At 42.5% G+C, this 16,843-nt stretch overlaps 2 protein-coding genes across 3 annotated transcripts in view; one reads left to right on the top strand and one right to left on the bottom strand.

Annotated features, from left to right (window-relative positions):
• The window catches only part of Raver2 (ribonucleoprotein, PTB binding 2), a 67,911-nt gene extending 64,811 nt beyond the window's left edge, over nucleotides 1-3,100 (top strand). Inside the window, exon 13 of the mRNA XM_090333978.1 lies at nucleotides 908-3,100. Within this exon, the coding sequence (XP_090190104.1) occupies nucleotides 908-1,054 (147 nt within the window). The 3' untranslated portion in view covers nucleotides 1,055-3,100. The remainder of the gene's footprint in view (nucleotides 1-907) is intronic.
• Jak1 (Janus kinase 1) overlaps nucleotides 3,097-16,843 on the bottom strand; it is a 106,743-nt gene continuing 92,996 nt past the window's right edge. For both annotated transcript variants that reach the window (XM_090334682.1, XM_090334683.1), the window contains 12 exons: nucleotides 16,324-16,411; nucleotides 15,071-15,198; nucleotides 14,448-14,583; nucleotides 12,093-12,244; nucleotides 10,371-10,521; nucleotides 10,114-10,208; nucleotides 9,091-9,283; nucleotides 8,236-8,360; nucleotides 7,869-8,041; nucleotides 5,999-6,116; nucleotides 5,396-5,506; nucleotides 3,097-4,593 (listed from right to left, as the gene is read on the bottom strand). In XM_090334682.1, the coding sequence (XP_090190808.1) occupies nucleotides 4,483-4,593; nucleotides 5,396-5,506; nucleotides 5,999-6,116; nucleotides 7,869-8,041; nucleotides 8,236-8,360; nucleotides 9,091-9,283; nucleotides 10,114-10,208; nucleotides 10,371-10,521; nucleotides 12,093-12,244; nucleotides 14,448-14,583; nucleotides 15,071-15,198; nucleotides 16,324-16,411 (1,581 nt within the window). In that variant the 3' untranslated portion in view covers nucleotides 3,097-4,482. The remainder of the gene's footprint in view (nucleotides 4,594-5,395; nucleotides 5,507-5,998; nucleotides 6,117-7,868; nucleotides 8,042-8,235; nucleotides 8,361-9,090; nucleotides 9,284-10,113; nucleotides 10,209-10,370; nucleotides 10,522-12,092; nucleotides 12,245-14,447; nucleotides 14,584-15,070; nucleotides 15,199-16,323; nucleotides 16,412-16,843) is intronic.

The raw sequence follows: 16,843 nt of genomic DNA, 5'->3' as shown, positions 1-16,843 counted from the left end.
CAGTGACGGTCCAACCATCACTGAATGGGAAGATGGAAACTTTTCTTATCGGCTGGTTTTGCCTTCACATTTGTTGTTACATTAATTGTTTGGACACACTTATACTATTTGTAGATACAAACAGGTGCTACTTTTATTGTCCTGTTTTAGACGCTAAGGTTTTGAGTTCCCATTGCTTTTTAGAGTATCTTCATTTATTACTTTTGGTAATCATACAAAGGAGTTGCTATTTTAGAGCAGTTTTGCTCAGTGTCATCCATTTCAACATTCTCACCTATTTTTGCCCTACCCAACCCTTCCTTCGCATTCACTCCCCCCACTCATTTGTTTCATGCCGGTTTTGAGGCCTGAACTCAGAGCCTGGGCTCTATCATTCTACTCTGTGAGCCACAGCTCCACTTCCAGCTTTTTTTGTGGTTAACTAGAAGTGTCTCATGGACTCTCCTGCCTGGGCTGACTTTGAACCTTGATCCTCAGCCTCTAGAGGAGCTAGAATTACAGGTGTGAGTCACTGGCTACACTAGTGATGTTTTACATAGAGATTTAAAAACGGAATTTAGGGGCTGGGAGTTTGGCCTAGTGGTTGAGTGCTTGCCTGGCATGCACGAAGACCTGGGTTCAATTCCTCGGTACCACATACATAGAAAAAAGCCAGAAGTGGTGCTGAGGCTCAAGTGGTAGAGCTCTAGACTCAAGAAAGTCCAAGGACAGTGCTCAGGCCCTGAGCTCAAGCCCAGGACTGGCCAAAAAAAACCCCAAAACATAATTTAATTGGAAGTTTTGGGTTTCTTTCCTTTGACAGCTTCTACAGTCCACATTTACATGCACCAACATGAACAGAACTCAGACATCTTTAACAAGTAAATTTTAATTTAGCTTTTACTGTTGTGATCTGACTTTCTCATAGATGTCTTCCTTGAGAAATGAAAAGCGAGGGTCGGCCTATCTCATCACGGCCCCAGGTGGCAGTGCAGTGGAATTTGCTGATCGGCATTCTCAGGGCACTGGAGCTTACTGCTTGGAAACCTACTTAAAAAAGAAGCGAGTGTGCTAGGACCACCTCCTCCCGTGGTTCTCTGCAGCACCTCTGCTGTTCATCACTGCCTTAACTTCATTCAGTCTAGCCATATCCTTTCAATACGGGTTTCTGATTTCCCAGAAGGAACTGTGTTGTGCAGCAGGCAGACTTGCCAAATTTCCAACAAGTAGCAATAAGTGACATCCACTGAAGATGCATTTCCACTAAGATTAGATATGTCCTAATCCATGTGACTGAACACAGACCACTGGAGAAATAATGTCCTAAGATTCCATGTTTATGACTGGGAATGATTTTGATGTCGCATATACAAGTTTGAAGCAATAAATGGGAAACGATCTTGTTTCCTTAGCCTTAGAATGAATTTCTTACAAGCCACTGTGCATTTCAATGCACTCTCCCTGGAAGGAATCTCTTCTACATTTGTAGGACCTGCTTTGTGCATGCTCTATTACTCTATTCACACCAGCCACGCTAGATTAGGCCCAACAACAGTGACCCTGACACACCAACACAGTTCTACCTACAGCCATTTGTACCTTTTGTGGCAAATGCAGTGTTTTAGGAAAGGCAACTTTGGTGATCAAATTCGGGAGTTGGGCCAGTTTGGCCCACTACCTATCCATGTGCTGTCTGCAAGCTAAGAATGATGTTTACATTTTTAAATGGTTGGGGGGGGAGACGGATGACAAGAAACTTACATAAACTTACATGAAATTCAAATTTCAGTGTCCACAATTCCCTTCATAGAGTTTACTGACTTCCTGGCCTAATGGCACTAATTCCCTATTATTATTATTATTATTATTTTTTTTGCCAGTCCTGGACTTAAGCTCAGGGGCTGAGCACTGTCCTTGGATTTTTCTCAAGGCTAGAGCTCTACCACTTGAGCCTCAGCACCATGTCCGTCTTTTTCTAAGTATGTGGTACCAAGGAATCGAACCCGGGTCTTCATGCATGCTAGGCAAGCACTCTACCACTAGGCCAAACTCCCGGTCCCTTCCCTATTATTTTTATTTCAGCTAAAGAAAGACCTTCAACTTTTGCATGTGACAAAGAACAAAGATTTCTGTGCCATCTTTCAGAGCAGACTAGTGATGATCTAACTACTAGATGGGGCCACTTTGATTACCAAATGCTTTCACTCCACAGTATGCTGTCTATCCAACCCTTTCTGAAGGAGTCCTAGGGAGATGATATTTTTAACTATTGTGAATTAATTAGCTGTGTTTAACTTTGATTTCCCAGTCTTTGGTAGAGGTTTGGGTGGAAAAAAAGTAGCTCTTTAATCCACGTAAAGAATTTTTGTCTTAATGTGAGTTTAACAGTGCTATTAAATGCATGAAAAACACTTTGCTATCTAGGGATTTCTAAGTTTGTTTATGGTTCTGAGACTTGTAATTGGGAGTTTGGAATCTCAATGACCCTAGTCTTTAGGATCAGATCATTAAAATAGCTTTTCAAGTTTGGGGACTCATTGTTTTTTACTTTGATACTGATATCTCACTTTAATTATGAAGCATAGAACTGGTACATTGTTAAATGCTCTGTAGAGAATTTTACTGGTTAATTTATTGCCCATATTAGCCTCAATTGGAAGATGACGGCTAGAAAGGTAAGCTAAGACAATTTCTAGGAAGTATACTACCCATAAATAACTGGACAGGACCCACCACACAACAGGTGGCTAGTGGTCTCCTTCTCTGCACTTCTTCCATTTTCCTGTTAGATTTGGCCTCTTGGGTACTTGGTTGTTCCTCCTCTAGTACAGTACAAACAGAGGGAAGGGAAGATGAGGAAGTCTACATCATAGCTGCACAGAGAGAAGAAAGAAGCTGAAAGAACTAAAACAATGATGTTTTGTATTTCAGCACTGTGGATTTGCCATTACTACTGGTTTTTGCCCCATTATCATTGGCCTTAGGTACAAATGAAGTTGTTTTAGTAATAAGAACCATTACCCTTCCCTATAAAAATCTATACTGTATTTTTCTATGTATGCAAACTGTTTGAAATGCTTTGTAAGTAAAAAGTTAATATTAAAAGACATATGCATGTAAAGTCTTCAGTATATTTATTTGTATAAAGAGTAATAAACAAAGTGCATATAGATGACCACAGGTTAGACACAGAAATCTTGACAATAAAGACAACTGAACAGATTTAAATGGCTTACTGCCATATGAAGAAGTCCTGAACTCTTTGGGGGGCTCAAAAGTAAGATATTGAACAAATACTAGACAGTATTAAGAACTTTTTCAGACTCTTAGTCATAGGATCTTTAGGCTTCACATTGAATTGAGACTAAACATCTTAATTTGGGTTTTTTGGGGGGAGAGGGAGCGGTAGGGGGAGAAAGGGTTTGCTATAGAGCCATGTAGCCCGGGTTGGCCTTGAACTCCTAACTCTCTGCCTCCTAAGTGCTGGGATTACAAGTGTTCACTGCCACATCTAACAGACACTAATCATTTTCAATTACCCAGCTACCTCCAAGCAAACTGGAGACTTTCTAGTAAACTTTTAACTCCAGAATGCCTCTGGCTAGATCTTTCAAGTTTTGCACCATGAGGTGATAGTCAAAATAGTGATCGACCTTGTCGATGGTGATATCAAAACATTAAGAATAGTGATATGTGATATATATTTTGTTTGCCTATGGTGTCCAAAGCTAATGCTGGAACAGCTTGTCCCAAAGTGGTAGCTAGGAAAGGGTACACACTGAAGATTCCTGAAAGCAGGTTGAGGGCAGGGGGCAGGTGGAAAGCACACTGCTTAGGAAAGCACTGGCGCGCTTAGTCCTTAAGAAGTAACATGCAGAGTGTACCCCATGCTGTCCCCGGTGCAAGGCCAATTTGTTCAACAGAAGATGATGCTCAGCCAAGGGAACAATAGCCGAGTCACTGGACAAATAGTCTGAAGTTTCCATCCCACTGGTGACAGAGTACACGCATCGGTACAGAAACAATAGCATACTAACTGGTATCTAGTCTTTTAAGAATGCTTGGTCTATCGATGTATACAGATACTGAAATTTGAGGGTAAGTTAAGGTATGGGTGAAGTCCACTGATTTTCAATCTAAGATAAATGTGCCAGAAAATACTTTAGGCCATCTGGCAGTTGACAAAAGCTATCATCTTGAGACAGTACTTTGGTCAATTCCTCTTATTTCACAAATCCTATTTTGTTAAGCAATTACGATGGCAAACTAGCTCCATGAAATGGTCTTTCCAAAAGGAGGAGTGCTTAAGTGCTTTCTAGCATTTTGACTGTCACTTTTTGTCACTAATTTGAAAAGTATCAATTTAGAGGAAGTTTATACATGCTATGCCCACAGTGGGCCTATGCCTCTTGAGTGACTTTTCAGACAAAACAAACTTGCCATAAAACTTTTTAAATTGCTCAGATATTCGTTGGGGAAGGAGGACCTGGTAAACAGTGGAATTTAAAGGTTATTCATGCTTCTCAAAAGTGCTTCAAATCCTTCAATAAGGTTCTGAAAAGTTGTCCGATTGGCTGGTTGTAATTCCCAGCATTTTCTCATAAGTTGGTAAACCTGTAAAAAGTAAAAATAGTCAACACGAACAAAAATGATGTCAGATTTGGTAAGTTTTAAAACATTATAGAAATATTAACAGCAAGGAAACAATTCTGGAAATGACTTTTCCTTAAGGATAATACCTCCTAGAATGCTAAATAATTTAAAAGCAGAAAAATGTATTGGTGGGTTACAATTCCTAAACATGGACATCTGAGCAGCTCATGGGCTGACTGGCCATTAGCCAGGCACTCCTGTCGCTGGGTGAAAGGGGGTGGTGAAGCTGAGGTGAGATCCCATTTCATCATAATGGTCATCTTGCTCTTATTCATACTACTCAATCTATATATTTTGTTTTTTGCAGTGCTAAGGTTTAAAGAGGGCTTAGGCTTGCTGCGCAAGCACTCTGTCACTTGAACTGTACATATAGTACCTAGTCAGTGGATTTCAAAATATTAAAATTTTAAAGAGTATAAGGAGTCTCAAAGCCCAACTCACTTTAAGATGGAAAAAACAGGAAATACTGTAAGTTTTATGAATAATTATGACAAAATTTACACACAAAAATGAGAATAGGCTTTGCCAGAATATTCCTTGGGTAGGCAGCAGCTCAGCAGGGAAAGGCTTCTTTGCCTTGAATGGCATAATCAAGTGTCCCAAAGATTTATTTCTCAAAAGTCTTACCTGAAATTGAGCTACAGAAAAATAATTTAGAGGAATTTTCCACTCCAACCTCCCTGCCTGCCAACCCTTGCTGGAAACCTGCGCTGTGAAAGGGTAAAATGGGCTGCTCGGGCTGCTCCAGGGAAGAGCGGAATACCTCATCGGGACAGTTGCGTGGACATGGCAGGCGTTTCCCTTCTTTCAGTGTGTTCACAAGTCTTGTCACTGTCATCTGGCCATGAGTTGGGCCAATCATTTTCAGGAACAACTATGTAAAATAAAACCAGGCAAAATGTTTTCTATTGTAAATACTTGTTTAGGCAAAATATCTAGAATTAACTGAACACCAGCAAGAAAAACTCATTTCTCCTTAGTAACTTTAAAGGAAAATCCAAATTTTTTACTAGCCCTCAATCAGACTGAAATCCTGTCTCAGACTTTACCCAACTACTTGTTCCAGTCAGAAAACCTAGTCAATGAAAAATCCCTTGTTCAGGAATAAATCAGCACAAACAAGGCCCAGCACTGATGCACTTGGCTCCCTTAGGCACTCTGGAAGCATCCTCTCGTCTCCTTATGCAGGCGAGGGTTCTATGTGAAGCCAAGTCTTGGGACATCTTGTTGACTACCAAAAGGGAACAATACTTACCCTTTGCAATGCAATGCAAGGCAATGCATGATAGCTGAAAGCAAAATTTAAAGTAGAAGAATGGACATATTTTAACTAGATTTTAGATTGAAATGAAGAGACAAGACTTACGGCCATTGGGCTTGAATCCGAATCACAGTAAGTGAGTAGCTCATGCAGGGTCACTCCAAAGGACCAGACGTCGGAAGCAATGTAAAATTTACACTGAATTAAACATTCTGGAGCATACCTGAGAACAAGCAGAAGGTAAATCTTCCACTCCTAAGAGACTCCAAACATTACATAATAACTATGAAAAATCACCTATTTGGTTCTTAGTCTTTAACATTCAAGGAATCTCAGTAGGTATTATATATTAATCGCATGTATGCTAATCTGGTGCACATCTGAAAGAGTAGTAACTTTTCAACCTTTCAGTAACACATTTTTTTTTCTCAAATAAGTAGACAACGCTGTGTTCTTTATGTGGAGGACAAGGAAAATCAAGAAGGCACCCTGTCCTATATTCCTGCAAACTCCCGAGTGTGGCAATCTCACTGGCTCACCAATGTCTAGTGTCACCTGTTGGGCAAATGATCCCAATTGCCCAAGCTAGGTTTCAAGGAATTCCATATCATTTCCTACATACTCCTCGGTCCTACCTCCCACTATCCTAACCATGGTCCTAGTCCACACTATTGCTGGCACTTGCTTAGGTGCTGAAGCAGCTGAATCTTGCACCCCTCCCTAGCGATGTGTTTAAAACAAACTATCCTGGGGCCGGGAGTTTGGCCTAGTAGTAGAGTGCTTGCCTACCATGCACGAAGACCCAGGTTCGATTCCTCCATACCACATACATAGAAAAAGCCAGAAGTGGTGCTGCTGTGGCTCAAGAGGTAGAGCTCTAGCCTTGAGAAAGCCCAAGGATAGTGCTTAGGCTCCTTGAGTTTAAGCTCCAGGACTGGCAAAAAACAAACAGGGGCCAGGAGTTTGACCTAGTGGTAGAGTGCTTGCCTAGTATACACAAAGACCCGGGTTCGATTCCTCAGTACCACATACATAGAAAAAAGCCGGAAGTGGTGCTGACGCTCAAGAGGTAGCGTGCTAGCCTTGGGAAAGTCCAAGGACAGTGCTCAAGCCCTGAGCCCAAAACCAGGACTGGCAAAAACAAACAAACAAACAAAAAATCTATCCTTTGCCCTGCTAATGGCATCTCACTGCTCTTGGGATGAAAGCCCCCAAATTCATCTTTCTTAAGCTCTGACTCAGTTGTCCCCTGCAAGCCTCCTTTGTGACTGAAACACACTGCGTTTCAGTTCTGTTAGCTTCACATGTTAGCTTTCACCACCTCTACAAATTCTATAGTCTTTTAAGCCTCATCCAAACATGCCATGCTGGCTGCCTCACACTTCAATCAGTTTGGTAGCTTTATCTCTAGTACCTGTCAAGATGGGCCTTGACACATTTCCCCCCCACATAAATAAAGAAAGATTCAGACTCTAGTGAGGAGAGATGCATTTGCATCTGTTGAGGAGGCACTAGGGCTGCTGTTCAGCTGTTCAGTTTTATAGAGGACACAAGAAGTCCAAAGCTTCTTCCCAGAGATTGTTCCAGGTTATGAGGTGGTTGTAATAAGTGTGTGGCCTTCAAACCAGGAGGTCTCGCAATTCTTGAGATGGCCAAGACTTCATTGTCAAGGATTTGCCCAGTTCTGTTAAGTGTCTACCACCACATCCCCTTCTCCCTTTCCTGCCCTCCAGATGTCCTCTGCATGCATGTGTTTAAGAGGACGCTAGCCTTCTCCACTGCTGACAGCTGTGACGACTGCCCTCTCCTAGGGAACTGTTCCTAGAAAAATGGTGCTATCAAAGCTCAGGCACTTGTGAAACAGATTAAGTGAATTCCAACTGTGACTCAACACAAAGGAATAAGAAAGAACCCATGAAAACAGTAAATGAGCCCATGAAGCATGGATGAAATCTAGCTGGTTTCATTCAGTTACCAAAACACAGGGCTGTCCCGGTCATCCTTGACTGTGTAGTACTCCTTATCAGTTTCAATTGCTTTGGTTAAACCAAAGTCTCCAATCTTCACTTGGTGTTCACTCTCAACAAGCACATTTCTTGCTGCTAAGTCCCGGTGAACATATTGCCGAGAACCCAAATAGTCCATTCCCTAAGAGAGAAATGAAGGTAAGCGAACTGTTAGTATTTTAAGTTATATTCTGCACCTGTTATTTCATAATTTAAAGATAAAAATATGCTTGTACAATTATTCTAAAGTCTTCCACCTGTGGTCTAATTTCAAACCATTATGATCCAAGGCAAACTGCCTGATTTTGCTGGCATGTTTTTTTTTTAAATTTTTACCTTACAAATCTGAACGGCATATTTTAGCTGTTGTTTGAGGTTAATTTTGTTCTTATTCTTTGGAAGATATTCCTTAAGGCTTCCCGAAGGCAGAAATTCCATAATGAGCTTGATACCATTTCCTCCTATTTAGGAAAAACCCATCAATATTAGGTTACCAAACCAGCAAGTACAAGATCCGACGGGGGAGGGGAACCTGACACGGTTTCAACTTTACGCTGTGAGCCAGACAACTCCAAGTTTGCTGACACACACCTCTCATACTGCAGAGGAAACATACCCCTTAGGTTCTTAGCTTGTATACAAGCAGTAATCAGGACAACATGGCCCAAATACTCATAAACCACTAATTTTTTTAAAGTATAAGCCATATTCTTCACTACCAGTGTTAAAGGACATACATGAATAGTTTCACCTTAGAAATAGAAAAGTATTGGCAAATCCATCTACCAAATACTACTTTGCCACCTTAATTTACGTAAATATAAAACAAAATGCTCTGGCTCTGGCTAGTCCTGGGTCAGAAGCATAGGGAGAGAGGGGCCAGGATAGGTGTCACTTCAATATGTATCTGTGCAGATATGTGCATGGTGGAGTTCTGTTCAGTTTGCATATATAAACCACAGTAGAGACACAACTGAACTATCCCTTCAGTGGAAATGAGACTGGAAAGCTACTACAGGAAGCTGAGGGATCTGACAGTATGAGGACAGTGTCAGACCTGGAAGTCTTAATAGCTCCTAGGAGCTGATGGCTTAGTTGAGGCCAAGGACTGCATGTCTAGCACTGGCCTCTATGAACTAGAGGAGGACCACTTAAGTCTTTGAACCAGACCCCACTTTTTGGACCACATACCGTCTTCCGTGCAGATTCCTTTGTACTTCACAATGTTCTCGTGATAGAGATTCCTTAAGATTTCTATTTCCTTCTTCAGATCAGCTATGTGGTTACCTCCACTCTCAGGCTTCAGGGATTTGACAGCAACCTGCTCTCCTGTATTGTCCCCCTCAGGGTCATATCTGCAGAGTTCCACCTTTCCAAAGTGGCCCTGGAAAGACATATATATCTCAGCTGACTCCTGAGTGGTTTTGTATAAAGCAGTAATAAGCCTTTTGTGGGATACTGTCAAGACAAAGGGCTATGCTTGTGAAAATGCGCCATACAATCCTGGACATACTGTGAAGCCAAGACATGCCAATTATTGTGCCATTATTTGAACAATGGAAATCTGTGTAAAGATATAAATCTCTGATCATTAGCTGGTGGCAACTCCCATTTGAGGTCTAAAGGGTAAGCCACTACTCTTTTAAGGTACTCTATAGTAAATTTATCCCTTATTTCAGGAGCCTCATAAGATATTTATTCCCAGAAAAGTCCGAGACAGAGATTTTTCTATTCACACAATATCTATACCTAATTATCTCTGCCCCATAGGGAAAAACTCAAGTGAGGTGTCAGTGGCTCATTCCTATAATCCCAGCTACCTGGAAAGTTGATATCTAAGAATTGTGGTTCAAAGCCAGCCTGGACAGAAAAGTCCTTGAGACTCTTAGTGCCCAGGCCCTAAGTTCAAGCCTAAAGATAGACCCCACCTCCACCCCCCAAAAAATCAAGGCTCTCTCAAGGGAGCTGAACAAGGTCCTGGGTACACATACACTGACAATACAGTTATACACACAGGCAAATGTGTGGTCTAGCAAGTAGGGAGATGTTAAGTGGAATGTAATGACAGTGTTCTCCTAAGATGCACAAAGATATGTTCTCTTATAAAGTCTGACCTCGAATGGGAAGAAGCAGGGAGCAGCACTATGTAGAAATGGTTTATCAGAAAAGAATATCATCAAAATAGAAAGGGGGGTGGGAACCAGTGTAACTTGCCTCTCCCAAATCACGGATCCTCTTCAGGAAGCGTTTTTCAAAATGGGTGGGATCCACCTCTATTGCTGGTTGTCTTTCTGAAACAATGTCTGGATCTAACAGAAGAAAGAAGAAAAAAGAAAAAAGGTAAAAAAGTGAACGGTGCCCAGAGATTGCCACCTACACGTAAGCTCGTCCTATTCCCCCTCCACTCCCCAGGCCCAACTGCTCTATGGCTATGGCTGCTCATGGTTACAATAGTATGCTCAATGTCTTACTCTGCTCCTCAAGCTTGTTAATATCCCTCATGATGGCTCGGAAGAAGGGTCTCTGATTGGGGTCATAGTTCATGCAGCGGGTCATAAGGTCAGCTAGTTCCTTGCAGGATGGTGTCACGGGCCTGCAGCGGCTTTCATAGAATCTCTCTTTCTGTAAAGAAGAGGGACACATAGAGGAAACAAAGGAACTCCAAACCTTTAGCCCCAGATTGGAACAATTACAATCTCTAATTTATTTTCCAACATCTCTGCTGAGAGGTAGATTTTCTGTAAGGGTTACAGTGGCCTTATTTCACTGCAGGAAATCTCTGTCCTGATACTAGAGTAGCGTAGATTTAAGAAAGATGGGCAGTATATCCCAGTCCCAACACTGCAATCCTGTGAAGTCAGGCAGCCTTTCTGGAATCTAATATGGCAGCATGCATAACAATCTTCATGTTCTTCACCTGCTCCAACTCATTCCAATTTGTAAATGATTCAAAAATAGTTCAGATATACTAAGACTAATATATAAAAGTATAATCTGCAGAATTAGGGCATTGGAAATTTGAGAGCAACATAAAGGTCAAATATATATATATACATAAAATATATAAATATATAGCATGTGTGGTTATAATATATAATGTATACAATATAGTTATACAATGTATATAATGTATATATAATATGCAATGTATTATATATCATATATAACTATATATGATATATAACTAGTATATGTAATATACTATAGTTACATATATAACTATATGCTATATAGTTGTAACTATAAAACTTATAGCTATTATGTTATATACAATATGTTATATATTGTATATACAGTATACATAATATAGTTATAGTTTAGTAATAGTTAAAGAAGACCAATTAATCATACTAAATTTATTTAAAGGGGCCGGGAGTTTGGCCTAGTGGTAGAGTGCTTGCCTAGCATGCACGAAGACCCAGGTTCAATCCCTCAGCACCACATACATAGAAAAAAGCTGGAAGTGGTGCTGAGGCTCAGGGGGTAGAGCTCTAGCCTCGAGAAAGTCCAAGGACAGTGCTCAAACCCTGAGCTCAAGCCCAGGACTGGCCAAAATAAATAAATAAATAAATAAATAAATTTATTTAAAGTTATTTTATTACTCATATTAAATTAAATTTTTAAAAATTAAGGCTCACTCTTAATCTCACATGAAAGCATCCATATTTTTTAATTCAAAAACTTTTTTTTTGCCAGTCCTAGGGCTTGAACTCTGAGTGCTGTCCCTGGGCTTTTTTTGCTCAAGTCTAGCGCTCTACTACTTTCTGCCCTAGCAACACTTCTAGCTTTTTCTTTGATTAACTGAGATAGGAGTTTCACAGGGACTTTTCTGCCTGGGCTGGTTTTGAACTGCGATCCTCAGATCTGAGCCTCCTGAGTAACTAAGATTATAGGTGTGAGCCACTGACTCCTGGCCTTTAATTCAATTTCTTAAAATTCACAGATTTTAAAATTCAGAACATGTAACTATAATTAGCATGATACCAATTTCATTTACAAGGATACAGATACAAACAGGCTGAAAGACAATATGTGAAAGTGCTAATAGTGATGAGAGATGACAGGAAGTTACTTTTAGGGACTCCCACAACAGCCCATGCCACCACCTTCCGCAGTGAGCTTCCTGGAAACTTCTAGGATGCCATGGTCATCTGAAAGTCTCTTCTTCTTCACACCCTGGAACAACTGCTCACCTCAATCAAGGTCTTGTCTTTCAAGGGTATCTCGCCATTGTAGCAGATTTCCCATAGTGTGGTTCCAAAGCTCCATTTGTCGGCAGCTACACTCAGGTTCTTAGAGTCTTCAACACACTCAGGAGCAATCCATGGGATTCGCTCTATGCACTCTGGAGAAGACAACAGGCACATTTATAGTCCTGTTTCTGGGATCACCCAGGGAACAGAGCAATGCTACTCAAGTAGAGCTACAGGCAACCAAAGAAACTATTTCTATCAGAGTTCACTGATGTGGACAGACCTGTCTATGTAAGTCCAACAGAGAGCCATCACATGGCAGCCTTTAGGCTTGCTCCAATGCTTCTTATAAAGCAGTCCAAGTACCTGACTTCTGAAGCCCTGGCCTCACAAACAGCAGAGCACCCCAGCACCTGGACACCATGGTAGATCAGGCGAGAATGTGAACAATGGCTCACAAAAGAAAGCAGGAGATGGGCTGGGAGTTTGGCCTCGTGGTTAAAGTGCTTGCCTAGCAAGCACAAAGACCCGGGTTCGATTCCTTGGTACCACATACATACAAAAAAGTCGGAAGAGGTGCTGAGACTCAAGTGGTAGAGCTCTAGCCTTGAGAAAGTCCAAGGACAGTGCTCAGGCCCTGAGCGCAAAGCCAAGGACTGGCAAAAAAAAAAAAAAGAAAGCAGGAGAGAAGAGGCCAGGCAGCTGTCTGTATGTATGTATCCTGTACCATGGCTCAGGAGTCTTGGGCTAATTTTGTAAGGATTTCCATCTTTGGGGGAAAGAATGGGGAAGGAATGAGGAAAACTGCATGTCCTTTTCTCAGGGCAACTTCTATGGCCACGGGTTTTGGCTTCTAAGACCACAGGTCACAATCTTAGCAAAGACCCCTGCCATGGAAATGCCCTCAGCCAATGCCATGACCCCTACAGAGTGGTAACTTGGCTGCCAAAAGAAGCAGTCTCACGAACTTTCCTGCTGGGGTAGCTTTGAAGCATAATCCTCACATCCCAGCTTCCCAAGTAGGTAGGAATACAGGTATGAGCTATCAGTGACCAGCCCCACAGCCTTTCATAAACACCTCTGAGTCCCCAGCCTTCTCTGGCTGTAAAGTCATAGGATGTGTGAGAGTGTGTGTGTGTGTGTGTGTGTGTGTGTGTGTGTGTGGTTATGGAATCATAGGGTATGTGTGTATAGTCAGTGTGGGTGTGTGGGTGTGACTGTAGAGTCATAGGATGTGTGAATGTGTGTGAGAGAGAAACTGTGGAGTCACAGGATGTGTTTGTGTGACTGGAGTCATAGTGTGTGTGCACTTGTATGTGTGCATATGTATGTGACTGTGGAGTCATAGTGCGTGTGTGACTGGAGTCACAGGATGTGTGTGAGTGTAACTGTGTAGTCATGAGAGTGTGTGGTGTGTTTGTGTGTGAGAGACTATGGAGACAAAGGGTGTGTGTGTGTGTGTGACTGTGGAGTCACAGGATGTGTGTGAGTGTATGAGACTAGAGTCACAGAGTTTATATGTGTGCACCTGTATGTGTGCATATTTATGTGACTCTGAAGTCAGAGAGAGACAAAGAGAGACAGAGAGACAGAGAGAGAGTGTGTGTGTGTGTGACTGTGGAGTCATAGGATGGGTGTATGTCCCTTGCTGAGGACAAGACTCTTGACAGACTCAGCAGTGTTCTCTGCCACTGGAGGACTGGCTAATGGTCACATGACAACCATCAGGCAGGAAATGAAAGGTAACTGGCCATTCCCCTATCAAGGAAAAGATGACTGGGATCTCATTTGTAAGGTTTATTTCCTTCCAAACTTAATCCACTCTGACTAAATTATTAAGGAAAACCCATTATGCTGAACAAAACATAATACTGCAGATAGCAGAGACTGGGCCCTTGTGTATGGTTCTCTTTGAGTAGCCCACTGGGCAAGAAGAAAGAGCACAACCTGATACATGTACATTTCTGAGCTTGGCTACATTCGCCTTTGCAGCCTACCTTGGCATAACACAATTCACAGTGAGGATATGCAATCTCAGCAACCACTCAATAAAGATGCCTTCCAAACTACTCATTAGCAAAGAAAGCCCGACTTCTGCTCTCAACCTCTTGGTCACTCCCTGGAGCCTGTGGCCCCTCTGTGCTTCCCCAACACCTGAACACAGCATCTATATAGCAGGGACCAGATAGTCTAGGCTGTGCTGTCAGGGACTTAGCATTATATCCCTGTCAGGACAAAACAATAGTATCATACATCAGTGTGCTGACTCCATGTCTCAAGGGTGCCCAGCCCTTTGGCACTGCTGGCCAGATGCCTGGCATTGTGTACACAGAGGTGATGGCTGGGGGACTCTACCTTGCCTGGATAGCACAGAGACAGGGATGCCAGGGTCGCTGAGTTTGATGAAAGGGCCAATCTCACTGTCGATGCCCTCTCGGGCCAGAAGGAGATTTTTGGTGCACACATTTCCATGGACCAGGTCTTTATCCTCCTGTAGAATAAAAAGAGTCTCTGGGTCTTCTTTATCATACTCCTCTGTTTCCAACTCTGGCTCCTCAGATCATCTGTCCCTGTTCTTATGAAGGCAGAACCCACAGCCTGGCCCTTCTGCTGATGATTTGTGTGACTCATACACACCCTATATTGTCCCTCAGCCCCAGTTCATCAGTGGAACAGGGGATAACATCAGAGCATGCCTCCTGGGGATCTGTGGGAGGTTCAAGTAAGCAGAATCTAAAACATAGGACCCGCTTATGGCTCTTAGTAAGTCGACAATAAAACATAAGCTCTGATAGACACTGGCAGTTTCCCTTATTTAACCAAGATTCATAAGCGAGCACACAGAACAGTCCTCAATTACAAATTTTCACTAAGCATTGGCCACATTTGTGGTCTGCTGACCAGCACCTCCTTCCCACCAAGGTTATGAGGATGTTCTGGTTTCTAGTCAGAAACCGTGGATGTGAGAACATTCTTACCAAGTAACTCAGGGCGCTGGCAAGCTGTTTGGCAACTTTGAACTTCCATGGTGTGGTGAGGACATCACTTTTCCGGTGCATGAAGATATCCAGGGGGCCCCCCTCCACAAACTCTTCTACCATAATGTCTGCAGGCACAGAAACAGATATCCCATGGATACAGTAATATCCAGAACACACATCTGTCTGAGAAGGTACTCTCCTTATCCCCTTATAACAGCCCTTTTTAGTGGATGGTACTACATTTCATCAACCAAAAATACTTTCCAGAGGTACAAATGCAGAGTGTTTCAGGGTTTGACTAGCCTGGGCTCATCCCTATAGCACTTCTACTTCTAATCTGAGCCTCTCTGAACTTCAGGTTCCTTGTTTATAAATATGGAAATAGCAATACCTCCACCTCTCAGAGCTCTTAGGAGAGCTAGATGTGATAAGACATGGAAGGCCTGTGAGAACAGCCACCATCATCACCCCCTACTCTTAGCACATACTGTACAGATCTCCCTTGCAGCAAGACTTGTGTGTTGCAGAATAGCCCACGCAACAGATTTCACAGTAAAGAACTTGGGGTTTAAAAACATTCCTTTTCTTCCACATATGTATGGCAGGAGTTCCTAGGTCTTTTCTAGCAGCTTCAGACCAAAGACAGATGAAGAGCAATGGTGTCAGTAGCCTGAAGCTAGAAAGGCCAGAGCTGGAACACTGTTACAAGCAGCTAGTCTGCTCAACAGGCAGTCCCACTGTTCAGAGTTCCTCTCTCCTGCCACATTGATTTTACCTCCTGGTATAGCACAGTAAGACATCTAGAGTGACCAGAGAAAGTGTTAAAGAAATGATGCCCAGCTGGGCACTGGTGGCTCACACCCAAAATCCTAACTACTCTGAGAATCACAGTTCAAAGCCAGCTGAAGCAGGAAAATCTGTGAGATTCCAATTAGCCACCAAAGAGGCCAGAAGTTAGAGCTGTGGCTCAAGTGATAGAGCACTAGTCTTGAGCAAAAAAGCTCAGGGACAGTGCTCAAACCCTGAAGTCCAAGTCCTAGGACCAGTCCATGTGCGTGCGCACACACACATACACACCTCCCCCCAAACACAAAATGGTATCCAGTTTATAGACACTACTAACATACACAAAAGACATTCTGAGTACCTCACTTTCTTGAATTGCAAAAAAGAAGGGTAAGAAATTCATGCATCCTGGACGTGCCCTCCCCAGGCAGGGCCCACTATCTCCTTCAAGACAGAACACTTACTTTCCACGTCTCGGACACACACACCATAGAGGTACACAATGTGTTTGTGGGAGACCTGTCTCATCATGCTGGCTGCCTCAAAGAAGGCCTGTAAGAGAAGGGAGGATCAAGGATCAGCTACCCACTGCTAAAGTAACATCAATCGGACCCCTTGAGAGCTCATCACTGCCTTCACTCCTGGCCATGAAAATACTTCCACAGAAGACTTGAGGACCAGATAAGATGGCGTTTTCACTCTCAGTCCAGGGGACAAAGTGAAGAGGTCTGTAACTCTGTGCTCTACTACCTGCTGGGAATTAACTTGGTGATATTTCCTCACTATGCTCAGTCTCTGCCCACTCTCTGAAATGGGGATAACGGCACCTACTGCCTGGCAGTCAAAAGGCATGGCCACACCCTGACCTCTGCACCAACGGAGCTGGAATGATTTTGAGAAAATCCAACAGGATGTGATGAGCTGACACTTTTCCCATCAGACATTCACCCTCCTCATTCTTTATATGTTAGGAACAATAATGCT

The sequence above is a fragment of the Megascapheus bottae genome, chromosome 6 (genome assembly GCF_031878675.1).
Source record: "Megascapheus bottae isolate mThoBot1 chromosome 6, mThoBot2.hap1, whole genome shotgun sequence".
Taxonomy (NCBI): domain Eukaryota; kingdom Metazoa; phylum Chordata; class Mammalia; order Rodentia; family Geomyidae; genus Megascapheus; species Megascapheus bottae.
This window is presented reverse-complemented; position numbering and strand designations above follow the sequence as displayed.